The following is a 14,108-nucleotide window of genomic DNA, read 5'->3' as shown; positions in this document are numbered from 1 at the left end:
TAAAAATTACCTACTCTGCCTGGACACAACGTGCTCAACGTGCCTGCCTGGATGGCTGGCTTACTCTACGGCAGTAAAGAAATATGTACGTAGAGCAACCTCCCAAGAAGGCCGGCCGGCGGTGGATTTTTCTTGAAGCTTGTACCGAAAGAAAACAAAAAGTAATTGCTTCCATAGGATCGCTGTGAATTACGGATCTTGCGGCACGTCGTGAACGTGCAGGGCAGGCAGAAAAGCAGGCCACCCAAAGCACATGGGAACATTATTTATATTTTCCTTATTCGTGCTGAAAGCTCGCTCACCGCCAGAGCCAAAGCTACAATTTTCGGTCTATCGGTATTTCCGGTCTCCGGGGTTAGAGACTCTTCCTTTATGAAATCTCTACTACGTATGGACCTACTCTAGAATGGCTTCGGGGAGATCGGTGTGCACATGCCATCCAATTAATCCATATTGCCGCACCAGATGTTCCTCTTTTGCTAGTACGATCGTTATTATTGCAAAGTTCTAAACTTTGAAGAGCGGTTCGGAAGTTATATATGTTACTGGACTTAGACTTGACAATCCCAAGTGGCGTAATTGACATTGGCGGAGACTACAGGACATGTATGTACCGATTTTAGACGTTGAGCTAGGGGAATTTTTCTCTGTTGGTTGTTCAACGCTGTGGTTCAAAGTTGTGGGGTGGATCGGTACTTTGCTTTTGTCTTGTCTTGGGGCATTCGTCAATCATCGACGTCTCTGGTTCGGTTTGTCTTAATCTCCAAAACGTACACCTAAAAGCAGAATGGGGAGAAACACATACAAATTACTAAAACGGTTTGAATAGGGGCCAATACGTGTAGTTAGCTAGGGGTACGGTACAGAGCGAATAGGGCGATTAAGAGAGTTACCTAGGCGATGGAGAAGAGCGGCATTTCCCCGGCTTCCTGTTCGAAGCGCGGAGACACCAACCCTTCCCTCTGGCCAGCCCTGTATATTATGAGCTCTAAGATGGAGAGATTGATTGGCTATTAGCTATTTAATAATGTTAACAGCCAATCAGACATAGGCGTTGACCGCAAAATCGCTCTCGGCAGGGCTTTGCCAACATGGTTAAGATGTCCAGAAAAGGAATGAAATGCAAGAAAAAAAAGCTGAGACGAAAACATCGCTGGGACAGCAGACATGACATGCCAGCCGCCTGAACCGCTGCATACTACAGTTGTTTATTGCCCTAGTGCTCACCACACTCGCGTGCCGCACATCACAACTGCTGGGCCGGCCGCGGTGCTCTGGCTCTAGAGTCTAAGATACAATACAGTACCTACATTCATGTACGTACCTGGTTGTATGTAGAGGAGATTATTGTGATTGTGCTCTGCACATATGACATGTATGTATGCTGCGGTAGTACTTTGTTCGAGGTGAAATTGGGCTGAAGTGACAACATTGACCCCCAAGGACATAGCGTTCGTTACATGCCGTGGGTTATGTAGGTACTGTTTCTTCTTCCTCAAGCTCAGGCTTCCTTCCTCTGCGGGGAGATGCTATCGCTGTCTCCGTCTTCTCCGCCGCCACGGATCACCTCCGCAGCTCCAAAATAGCGGCTGAGAAAAATGAGCTGGCAGGTTCCCTGCTTCTTTCTTATTTCGCTTAGTGTGCTGCCAAATGGGAAGCTCTTATTTTGGTTTATTTTTGAGCCGCAAGTCACTTGTTCTGTTTTTGGTAACAAGGGCATAATCTGAGAGATTAAGGCGGGGTTAAATTGTTCAAAAGCCCTTTACCCCAGAAAAACACTTTGGTCAGTGATGCAAAGTAACATGTTACACCCAAGAATTCCTTACCTCGGTGGGAAATAAAAAGGCAAAAACAGACAGAAAAATAAAATACAAAGTGTGGGGATGAGAAATGTAGTGGTTGCAAATCGCCCAGAAACTGTCAACAAGGAATCCCATTTCTTCCGATCTATCCCACGGACAGGGTCCCCCCCACGGCAACCCATAGGGAGAAGAGGCGACTCGCGGGAACCTGACAGGCCGACATGGAAATAATATGATGGTCGGCCATGCTCCCTTCTCCGCTGACTGGCAGCACAAGTGACAAGTGAAGTAGAGTACCTACGTAGCACACGCATGGGGTCTATGACATTGATGATGATGAAGTTGCAGGCATAACAAGTCACTTGCCTATGTGCGATTTTTTAGTTTACATATTTAGCTGATCTTGGTGGGTTTCTTATTTCATTTTTCGTTACAGAAAGTACAGATGATACATGCCACTTTCTGTAGGTGGTTGACAGGAAACCGTTGAGTGAGACAGACAACTGCTGAGTGAAGAGAGTCTGGCTTAGTAAAGATCTCAGAGCGGCTATGGATTTACACGGTCAGTGTAGGAGAGCTGTACGAGTAGGTACTCTAGGTACCGAAGGATGTATGTAGCTAAATGCCTGCGTGCACTGCTGATAACCTACCGGGCCGGTATTTGGTTGAATAAGCAGAATTCCCAGACTGAGTGATGACCTGTGCCTGTGGACGGATAAACAAGATACCTAGATGATGTTTGAGATTATAATTATTATCGAGGTGGTTGTTATGGTCTAGGGTATGTGCTGTTTCTTTTCTTTTGTGAGTTGGAAGAGGCGGCGGGTGTGTCCCAAATTCCAAAATATGGGGTACATATAACTTAATCTTTTGTTATTTGTATACCCGGAATCTGGATCACGAAGGGAAGATGAGGATAAAGAAGAAGTCAGGAAGGTCGACAAATAGAGTAGACGCCTATGATGGGCTCCGACATCATCGTCATATCGTCATCGAGTTGAGCGGGGAGGATAATGGTAGGGGTTGAGGAGGGGTCCATTGGTTCCTTATTGAAATCTTGCTTAGCACCCAGACCTTGCCCCATCAAGCGAGCGTTCCCCCAGTTAAGCAAGCAACACGACCTGCTTGGACTCCTTGCATGATGATTTGGACCCTCTCCCCAAATCTGTTCACTTGTTTCCCTGACCCGCCCCCAACAAGGTCGCACCAAGCCCCCCATTTCCCAAGCCCTGTCCCCACCAGCAGCATCAAATCGAAAAAGCAAAGCCGAGATCCGCACACACCTAGAAATTGTGGTGGAAGGGAGCGTTAACGCCCACGCACTTGGTTATCACCGCCCGTCAGTGAGGCAGGGTCTTAGACTTCATCTGTGTCTTGCCTGTATGTACAATATGAGTATGTGAGAGGCGTTCAGGTGTCATTCATGTCTCTCTGTACGGTAGAATAGAGGCCAGAGTGAGTGAGCGAACGAGTGATTGTCCAGATCCTGATTTTGCACTTTTATGTTGGTACTCTATCTCTGTTTGTCTGGCGCGGGTAAGAAAAAGTTTGTGGTTTCGCTTCCACCATGGTTTCGCTCCACCCACAATCATTTCCTATCTGTCGAGCTACACTAGGTAAATCTACTACTGCTACCACCTCCCACCCCACTATTTTACTTGTGCTCTTCCCGTTTTCCTTCTAGACCACATCCATCACTCAACCACCCCTCCCCGTTCGTTCCCATTCCTTCGCTTGCTCTTCCCCTCCCCCGCCGCCGCAAACTACTATTACTACTACCATATTCCCACCACCTCTTGCCTCAACCTCTTACTTCCGCTCTCGTCCTGTGCCCGACACAACATTCCTTCAAATCTATTATCCTATCATCTTAAATACCTCCGTCCATACATAAACAGTACAAATACGTACATATTTTTACACATAATTAAATACATCTATCCGTTCAAACAGCCTCTTTGGTCTTGTGCGCCTCTTCCTTGCCATCATCCACTCACCGTTCCCTCGGATTCAAACACCACCCATAAGTTGGATAACCCACCACTCACGGGCTTTCGGCCTCTTCTAGCCTGACAGGCCCCCAGACTAGACCCCTCGAGGTTTCTTCCTCCCGTTTCCTTCATACTTCTTATATATCCCTGGTCTGCTGCATGGCACGTCGATATCCGCCGGATTTCGGACTATCAATTACACTCTCTCTTCTCTGCACTTACCCTTACGTCTTACTGCCTTCATCCCATATCTATAAGCAAGGCTTCCGCCGCCTCCACCATCTCCCATTCCCCATTCCCCATTTCAGTCTCGACTGGTCTCATACTGAATACCCGCCCTCCCTTCTCTCCTGCACTCTGCACGTACTTGCACCTCTGCACGCCTCTACTAGCTGCTGCTATCTCTCTCACTCGCACTCCCGCTAATACGTATAACCACTGCCAGTACACCACCCCTCTTCAACTACTCTAGTACTACCACAACTTCTGTAGCAGCTTTGACTATTACTACTACTTGACAACCGTCCATCCCTCTCTCTTGAACAACAACAACAATAGCAGCAGCTTCTCTTTGTCGGACAGAACTTGGACACCGCATTGATGAACAACTCATTCCACTCAGATTCCTGCCCCTCTACCTGCTCAAGCTCGATAGCTTCGCTATCCTCATTACCAATGACTCCAGAAACATATCCCGAGTACAACCCCTCGGTAGTGCCTGCGCTCTACCCTGCATTGGAGCCTCCCCTACTGGACCTCGAACACACCGATCTCCATCCTAAGCCAATGTTTTATATTGAGCCAGAATCCTTTGAGGATAACATTCACGAATGCCACACCGTCCCAGAGGAGGAAGAGGATGACGAGACTGCCAGTGAAGCCCATGAACCACTCACGCCCACCAGCGATGGTCACTCAAGCATCTTTATCAACTCTAGTAACGAGGGTTTCCACAACATCAAAAACGCACCAGCAATCGTCAATACCCCAGCTACACCTCCACCAAGGAAAACAGCAAGTCCCTCAAACGAGCAACCGAATACCCGTGGGAAGCTGAGGCGTCAGGCGTCAGAGAAGATTCAGGGACTCATGCGTAGGGTGCACTCTTCAGGTCATGTTTCAGACGCCGGGCAGCGCACTCCTTCACCAACAAAGACAAAAGGTTTCTTCTCAGGCCAGCGCTCACCAAGTGATTCGCAAATGAATACATCACATCCAGTAGATACTCTTTCGTCAACACTGGAAATGCCGGTTGCACAGCGACCATCAAGTACATTCGACGGCAAGACCTCATCATCATCACCAAAACGCCCTGGTATCTTCTCAAGACGCTCCCGTTCAAACAGTGTAAGTGGTATCAAGGACCTGACTGGCAACCCAATTACCCACCCAGCATTGGTTGGCGCCGGTTCAAAATCACGTATGATGAGCAGTGTTGTGCCAGTATTGAACGTCCCAGTCATCCCACTATCATCAAAATACACCAACCACAGCCATGTACCTGGAATGAGTAAGGTTTGTGGTGAGGGTGTATCTGCCATCGTCAAAGTAATGCACAAGATTTCCGGACCACCAAACGAATTGTACGCCATCAAGGAATTCCGCAAGAAGAGCAGAAGTGAGACGAAGGAGGAGTATGTTGAGAAGATCAGCTCAGAGTTTTGCATCTCAAAGAGTTTGAATCATCCCAACATTGTTTCGACTGAGGATCTTTGTTTCAGCAGCAGCGACAGATGGTGTCACGTTATGGAGTACTGTGCCGGAGGTGATCTGTTCAGTTTGATTGAAAAGAATTTCATGAAGGATGAGGAGAAAATGTGCTGTTTCAAGCAGTTACTCAGGGGTGTTGGATATCTGCACGACCACGGCATTGCTCATCGGGACATCAAGCCAGAGAATCTCTTGATCTCTAGCGATGGTCACCTTAAAATAACTGATTTTGGAGTTTCGGAGGTGTTCCGTGGGAAACATCCCGGCGATGCGGGGATCAAATGTGGGATCGAGATGAACGAGATCAGGCTGAGTAAACCTGGCATTGTTGGAAGCGCGCCTTACATTTCCCCGGAAGTTCAGAACAAAGAAGGTTAGTTCTGATATACTAGTTCCGGGAGTCTTGATATGGTACTGATTATCGCTCATAGGAGTTTACGATGCTCGCAAGTTGGATGTTTGGTCGTGTGCCATGGTCTACTTCGTCCTCGCATTTGGCGGGCCGTTGTGGCACAAGGCAAATGTTAGCGACAGCCCGCAATACGGCAAGTACGTGGAATCCTTCGAGAAATGGACCGTGAGGCATCCCGATGCCGAAATGACAAAGGACGGCACATACCCCCGTCACTACGTCCTCGCTTCTCTCAAGCCAGCAACGAAGCGCCTTCTCTTCCAAATGATGCACCTTGACCCTACGAAGCGCATTACTATTCAAGAAGCCCTTGCAGATCGGTGGGTGCAGAGCATTGAGTGCTGCAATGTAGACGATCACAACGACCCATTGTTCAAGCATGTGGATGCTGGATCCAAATCGGCCTGTAAACAAGCCGGGAAAGTCGGCGTTCATAGGCTACATGTTCATCTTCCTCCTCAAACTGGAACCCCATTCGGTCGAGAATTATAGATACGGAATTCAGGTGGCAGTTCCTCTTGATTGGTGGCATCCGAACCCCACTTGGCTCGGTTTCTTTAGACTTTGAGAAAGCTCCTTTTTTCTTTCCTTTTTTTTCCCAGCTTTTTCTAAATCCGACTGTTATTTTTGCATTTGTCTCGGATTGTGCGGGGTGAGGGGTCATTTTTCTGGGTGGTTGGGTTTGCTTTTTGGGTCATTTCATATATCCATCTTGGGGGATTTGCTTTACTCAGGCGTTCAATTGGTTTACTCGTCGATGACTGTTTTTCGTCTTCGCATGTCGTCTCAGCACACATTTACTATGTTTAAATCATTTACAATCGACGTGACAATATATCTGTCCGTCGCTTCTTGTTAAAGTATAGGGGGTTTCAGTATTTCTAGGGGTTTCTTTGGCACACATTTCAAGGTGCTTTCTTTTTTCATTGTTTATATTTATACATTGCATAGACATCATCAATAACAATATAATAACATCATCTTGTTCAAATAAACTTGCTACGTTTGATGCCTGGAAATTCGAGTCCATCCTACTGATGTCGTGACCGTTTATTTCATGCTTCTGGAAAAAATACACTACAAAACAGGAAGTAATGCCAATGCCAAGAATATTTCAACAACGGCAACGCCAAGAATCTATTATTTGCAATTTCCCGAATCGGAAGGGTCGTATTAACAAATTGAAACAAAACAGGGTGGTGGGCCCCAGCAGAAAACAACCAAAAAAAACAAGAAACTACTGATATGATAGTCCCTTCTTCCCCCGTCTAGAATAGTTCCATGTGGTGGCCAGCCAACGTCGGTGAGAACAAACACACACACAAATTTCTAAATGCCTAGCTAGCTCGCTCATCCATCCACCCAGTGCAGTTGTCAGCGATCATGTTCGATCGCCGAGCAAACGCGTTAACGACGAGACGATGCAACACAACTTGCTTTTTGCCGGGCCCAGGGCGGTTTCCGCGGACAATCCATTTTCGAACGGATAAAGACGGGGGCGGTTCCTACTCTACTACGGCGGTTGGTACTTTGTAGGACTATCAAGATGTACCCGGTACTATACCAATTTTGCCTCATATCAACTTATACAGTTAGGAAAACACATTTTTGTGTATCGTCCGTAGGTACATATACCTACATGTAGATTTGTATAATTTATGCCGTGCCAGGCTAAACCTCGTGTGCTGGTATAGCTTAGTCTTGTCTGCTAAACACGTACAGACTGTAACGAGGTATTTACGCGCGCACCCACCGGTAGATCTAGATGGCGATAGAAAGAAAGATTATTATCATGAATGGAGGGGTGTGTATTTGCGTTCTTTGGTGTAATTTGCCTCTTTCATGTGCATGGTGATGAAAGAGGGTCTCGAGATCTCTAGAGCTTTTGAGATAGACTAAAAAAGTTCCCGATGAAATGGACTTCTCTCTTTTGGGAGGGAAGCGTCGGGACGAAGGAAGACAAGATAGAGAGTGGGCCCTGCAGCGAATTTAGACAGCTGACCATGCCGAGGAATCTCCGCTGGTTGGCTGGATTGGTTGCGTAGTTTTGAAGTGTGAAATAATGGGGTATATTAAGAACCGATAGCAGCCACCAGTTCGATTCACTATCTTCCTTCATTTTTTCTTTTCCGTAATTTTTCGTCTCTTTTTTCTTTCTTGCACCCGTCCACCCAATCTAAAAAAAAAAAAAAAAAATAACGGTTGAGGCGAGAAAAAGACGATTTCCGCAAGGAGACTGGAACGGACAAGCTTTTTCTTGTGCGCGCAGGAGAGAGGTGTGATTCAGACTTAAATGATGCGAACTGTGGTTCAGTTTGTGATCACGATCATTGTCACGATGAGATGGAGAGACAAAGGAGCAAAAAAATAAAATAAAAATACGTAGTTTTCCGCTTATTATTCTTTTTTTTGCGGCTCATCGTCAAGGGGAGGGCCAGTAAAAGAGGAGAAAGGGCTAAGCGAAACTGAGGTATTCTAAGCGACTAGTAAAGGATCTGCAAATAAAAAAAGCCAATTGATGAAGTTGGAAGGTAGCTAGGTTGATAGAGTAATAATTCAGCACTTTAACACCGTGCAGTTACTTGCCTCCTAAACTACCTGAATTATTTGCACTGTTGTCGGTCAAGAACCGGGAATAATTGGTGAAACGGACAAAGATATTGAATACGCCTTGCGTTGGGCCTGTTTGAACTCTCGGGGATGCAAGGTCAGTTCAGGGAAGCTTGTCTGCCCTGGCTATCTGTAAACTGTACGTCGACGTTTGTACTCGTTTACCACGGAAAGAACCAGAAAATACAGTTGCTCAGAGCAAGGATTATTTGTATGGAGTGGCGGTGATCTCTCATACAAATTATCCCTGTCTCTGTCACTTACATTTTCTGGTTCTTTTCGTGGTAAACAAGTATGTACCTACTCTGCAATTCCAGGTAGGACCTCGATTACATATCGAGTTTAATCATCTCATGCAACAGTGATTTTTCAGGGCCCGCTTACGTCTTTATCGAAGGGAAGAGACCTAGTGTGCAACCTCTCATGTGAATCTGTGCACGGCTGTCGAATTAACACAAGATAAACAGAGACAGGTAGGGGTGGGAGGGGAATAAATTGGATTTTTTGACTTGTCTCTTCCTTGTGCGGCGGGAGACGTGGGGGGGGGGGGGGGTTGCACACCTGTCCTATCATCATGTACTCTTTGGAGTAGAATCGTGGTTTGGTAACCAATCATCACGGGAGTGGATGAAGCAAGCCGCTGGAACATGGGGAAAAATGCGAGGGAATTGGGTGGGAAGACAGGATAGGTGGGATGGACAAAAGGAAGCCAGTATACATAAAGGGTCACCCAGTAAGGGTTGCACTGCGTATGCGTGTATCATGTAGGTACGACTCTGCTGTTGCCATGCTAGGCGTTGTGGGTGTTCGTCTATAGAAGAAACAGAAGAATGTATGCACATCAACTGCCAGGCTGGAGTTACACAATCGCTTGCCCAAGAAGTGTTACCGACGGCAGTCGCTGCCCGTCTCATCCAAGTAACGTAAAAATGAAAAGATTGAATGTAAAAACTCGGTAAGGCACGTGTCATTCTGCATCATTTCAAGCCCAGCCCTGATATGTACCGCTTACAATACTCGTACATACTCGCTCACAACCAAAGCTTCAACCACCATCATCATTATCATCACCTACTAACCTCAGACGCAAAAGGAAATATCCATCCTCACCTGAAAATGCGGGTGCCGGCGTCAAGGCAAGCAGAGCAACAAATGAGAATATCACTACATACAGCCTCACCGGATCACCAACCCTCAGGATACAGTTGGCCATTGGATATATTTCATCTCAGCACAATAAACTAACGAATCCTAGAATCTTGAACTAGATCCATGATGACATGATCTTCAATAATTCTCCCAAACTGATGGGGGAACAACAGTCCTGATGACCTTCCAATGTCCCAAAGCACTCGTCTGCTGCCACTCGACTAGCGAACCAATTGACCTGTCATTAAGGAGGATCCCTTTGCTACTATTACTGAAGTAGTGCTCGAGATTGATCTCATATTTGGGAAAGAGAAACTGCTCCCTCGCATATGACCCTAGGAAGTCGGCCCTTGTCGGGGCGCGGAAAGTGTAGGGTTTCTCTGACCTGGTACAGAAGATAACCTAGGAATACAGAAACCATATTCGGCAAACGGTTAGCCAGCCGAGACAAAAAGTAAGCTTTTCACAAAAGAAAAGAAAAAAGCCTCCGGAAATCACGGCATGCTGGGCAAAGGACAGCACATGAGCGCTGAAGGGAGGCAAAGAAGAAAAGAAGAGGGGAATAATTGAGAAGATTAATATTAATCAGAATAAAGATGCAAGGGCGATAGGTATTTCTTCGTTGACAAAAAAAAAAGAAAATATTGAATGGCAGTTGGAGGGGCTTCAGCCACATGGTAACCAAACGACGTTTTAGTTGGTTAGGATTTCGTGGGGTAACGAAGATCCCGCAGGGTCCACCTAGCTGCCGGGTAACACAAATAGGCTACGAGGGAGCTCCAACAAACCATGGGAGCGGGAGAAAAAGGCGTATCTAAAAGAAAGAAAATCATAATTGGCAACAGGCCGATAGGCCGACAGGGCTGGGGAAACTCTGTTGCACAACCCAAGCCCAAGAATGTTCGTGCTGGTACGAACCACAGACCTGGTCGTAACTTTACCCACACGGGAATGGGACCCGGGGACCAAAAGAAAACAGCATTCTTCCAGAATTATGGCTATGGCCCTCATTCGGTGGAAAAAATGTGATGAAGGGGAATCACCAATGATACAAAACTCATTGGAAAAAATATTTGATAATATCACTTACCATGTTTGTAAAGTCAACAGCAGCCGTTTCGACATCTTTTTCAGGCATATCTTCTCTAAAAACCCTGCAATTGTTAAAAGTCGACATGACTGTCATTATGATTGACTTTGCGGCCTGCAGTTTCAGGTCACCAGCCCAGTTCTATAAGTCACGTGATTAGCTATTGCCTCTGATTCATCGTCTCCAACTACTGCCGGAGTCTGGTCCTAAAATGTTGAAATGAAGACCGGAGTTTCTTTTTACAAGCTTCTGAGCTTTTAATAGGAAGGAAGCCTGAAAGGAACTCACAATCGCAATGACGCCATCTTCTGTGAGAAGGGTCCGTAGATCACTAAAGAATTCGCCGGTGAAAAGGCTGGCAGGAACAGCACCACCGGTGAATACATCATGCAAGATGAACTCATACTGCTTTCGGTCTTTCTCCACAGCTGCTTCTCTCTTAACAAAACCAATTGCATCTTCAATATATGCTGTGTGGTTCAGTTTCAATTCGAAAAATTCCTTGGCGTATTTGTAGACAACTGGATCCAGCTCAACGATGTCTGTCTCTACTCCGTGTGAAAGCAGGCCGTTTACTGCAGTACCAATCCCCAATCCGCTAGAAATATTTGTTAGTAAGTTTACGAATTGGAGGGAAAAATTCCATCGGTATCATACATAGCCAATGCCCTTGGCTTGGGGTTCTTGGGTGGTGGGTCAACAAGCCTTACGGCCTCCATGGTCACAAAAATAGCATAAACTGGCTCTTTATATCCCAGGTCAAGGTGTTCAAACCCCTTAGGAGCCCTCTGCCATTCACCCCCCAATAAAGAGTGGTCGCACCGCATGATCCGATAGCCTTCGGTTTTACTTTCAAGGATGGAAACATATCCAGTGTTTGACTCTTGACGAGCCAACATGGTATAGTTTGAAAGAGCAAGTGTTTCGTTGAGAGCAGGAGTAGTGACACACATTGTATTGACTATCGCCGTATGATACAAGGCTGGAATAGTCGTGAGAAGTAAGAGTGAAGGCGACAGCAGAGCATAAAGCGCGCCAAACAGCTGTGGCAGACCACATCTGGTAAGGATCCATGATGATCCAATGTGGTTTCTCAAGAGATTGGGAACATAGGACTCCGCGCCCAAGAAAAAGCTCAAAGAGAGTACACCCAACACAGAGTCAAAGATGACATTCCGAAGATCCAGCAGAAGCGCCGAGTGTAGAACCGTCAGGAAAAGAATGGGATAGTATGTAGTTCCCTCTGTATAAATGGGGCCACTCTTAGGGCCCCAGCTGTCCGAGTAGCGGAAAAGATATCTCTGTATAGCAGGTGTGTACAGGGCAATGATTGGTAGAAAGTTCTTGAGACTATGCGGCAATCTAACCGGACTATACTTTGCAGACCATGCAGCAACAAAGACAGCCGTCGAGATCTTTGAGTGATACAAGGACGACGGGATGTCACCGTAGACAGGTGCCAGAGCTAACTGAGACGCGAACGAGGCCACAGACGCGGTCGCGATGAGGGTTAGGGCCTTGACCACCGATATAAAGCCGGGAAGCCTCAAGGTAGTGTCAAAACCTCCCGGGAAAGGTTTCGGCTGCTTTGCGGCCTGTATGCGCTTCGACATCGTACGTTTACTTTTCTCAGAAGAGTTTGAAGTCATTGTTTAGAGTTGGTAAGAACTTGAGATCGACTTGCGACTCGAAGGGGTTTGGGGGGGGGGGGGGGGGTGACCGGCGGTTAAGGTGACAGTGGTGAAGAGATGCGATAGAATAGAGCGCAGCACAACGTTTCTCTGCTCTGCGTCGTCGTCAATAACCCACTGGATGGAACGTAAAAATCAGTTATCGAGATCCAAAAATATTCAAAAGGTCGTGACAAGGCCAGCGTGTCGTCAAGGAGTGTAGAGCGGAACAAGCAAACCGTTACTCCGGCGGGAGAGGTTTTAAGAAGTGGGATTTGGAGGGATCTCTTTCCGCTGTTTCGGAGAGTTTACAGGGTTCAGGTCTAGTCTAGGGGACTTCTCTAGGCTGTTCGCTCTACTCTATTTGGCTGGTGGCCATTGGGGGATTAATGAATGGGGCCGAAACACGCTACACTAACCACAGCGAGAGCCTTTTTTAATCTATTACAGACATGATGCCTGTGTAACTATCGGGGGAGCAGGCATGCCATCGATCTTGTCTTGATGCTCGGAAATATTCCGACTGACCGTAGGTACAGTGCTATCATTACTGTTAGTCACCCAGGGCTGCTACTATTTGATTAGCAGCAGCCTACTAATTGTGTCCTAATTGAGCGCTCTACTACAGTAGCTAGTGATCGTCTACTAAACCCGCCCACTACATGGTAGCATCCACTCCATGCTCATATCAACCGTGCTAGGTACACTACATCATGACTGCCACGCTAACTACTACTATCAGTACGCAATCGTATTCGCTCCGACAGCTACATACATCTACATAACTTCGCACTCTCACGGATCTCACATCAACTATATCCCCATCATCATCGCCGCCATCACTTACTAGAGAATCGCGATTATATCATGCCTGGAATAATAGTGCAAGAGGCCCCAGAGGACGGAGCTTCAGCATCCTCTAGCTCCTCTACAGCGGGTGTTGAACTCTCCCAACTCTCACTCCAAGGTCCACCACCTCTCGATCGCTCCCGCCACCTGAACTTATTATTTAATGATCTTTCTACAAGTTAGTAATAACACAGATACTAACCCATTGGCAAAGCTCCTCGGATGACCCGACCGCGCCCTGACCGAGTCACCGTAAGAAATAGACGGTAATTGCCAATAGAAAACAGCTGAACCGAAGCTTTCACGAATTCATGCCCGTCCGTACTTCAATGCTGACCTAGCACATTCAGACTCCAATATCTCGCCAAGAACTCACCCACTTACTTTTCCTCGCCTGACCTCGAGCTCGCCGACCCCCTCCTCTACGACCGTCTCATCCGGCAGCACCAGAGTCCGGCCGAGCGCGAAGCCGAGGGCCGCAAGAAGGGTTGGTCGGGCATCCTGCACGCGGATCTCTCGCGGTCCGAGGCGAAAATAGATGCGCTGCGTGACAGCGATGCTACGACCCTCGAGACCCGTGCAGAGAACAGCGTTGGCGAGACGGTGACAAGTAAGGAGGAGGCGGAGCAGGTGTGGCGGGAGACGATGACGCTGAGATTTTTGGAGGGTAGAGATGAGGATGCTGACTACGAGAGCATCGATAACAGTGAGGAGTACGATGATTATAGGCAGATTGAGAGGGATGCGCAGGATGCGTATTTTGATGCGGAGAGCCCAAGTGAGGAGGGGGCGGGCGCGGGAGATACGGGTGTGCAGGACTTTTGA

General features: G+C 47.1%; 3 protein-coding genes across 3 annotated transcripts; 2 read left to right on the top strand and 1 right to left on the bottom strand.

Moving 5' to 3' along the window:
• Positions 1-4,393: 4,393 nt before the first annotated feature.
• On the top strand, positions 4,394-6,407 carry H6S33_006398 (uncharacterized protein; the record flags this gene model as incomplete). Its single annotated transcript, XM_044837743.1, has 4 exons — positions 4,394-5,108; positions 5,187-5,625; positions 5,812-5,876; positions 5,935-6,407. 4 exons carry the CDS (start codon positions 4,394-4,396, stop codon positions 6,405-6,407), a joined length of 1,692 nt encoding a protein of 563 aa, XP_044689925.1.
• Positions 6,408-9,812: 3,405 nt separating this feature from the next.
• H6S33_006397 (uncharacterized protein) lies at positions 9,813-12,413 on the bottom strand (the record flags this gene model as incomplete). Its single annotated transcript, XM_044837742.1, has 4 exons — positions 9,813-10,076; positions 10,765-10,905; positions 11,053-11,362; positions 11,422-12,413. The coding sequence occupies 4 exons, from the start codon at positions 12,411-12,413 to the stop codon at positions 9,813-9,815; spliced, it is 1,707 nt and encodes a 568-aa protein (XP_044689924.1).
• Positions 12,414-13,301: 888 nt separating this feature from the next.
• On the top strand, positions 13,302-14,108 carry H6S33_006396 (uncharacterized protein; the record flags this gene model as incomplete). The annotated part of the gene is made up of 3 exons (XM_044837741.1): positions 13,302-13,401; positions 13,498-13,549; positions 13,634-14,108. The coding sequence occupies 3 exons, from the start codon at positions 13,302-13,304 to the stop codon at positions 14,106-14,108; spliced, it is 627 nt and encodes a 208-aa protein (XP_044689923.1).

The sequence above is a fragment of the Morchella sextelata genome, assembly GCF_020137385.1.
Source record: "Morchella sextelata strain SCLS chromosome Unknown scls_20, whole genome shotgun sequence".
In the NCBI taxonomy this organism is placed as follows: domain Eukaryota; kingdom Fungi; phylum Ascomycota; class Pezizomycetes; order Pezizales; family Morchellaceae; genus Morchella; species Morchella sextelata.
This window is presented reverse-complemented; position numbering and strand designations above follow the sequence as displayed.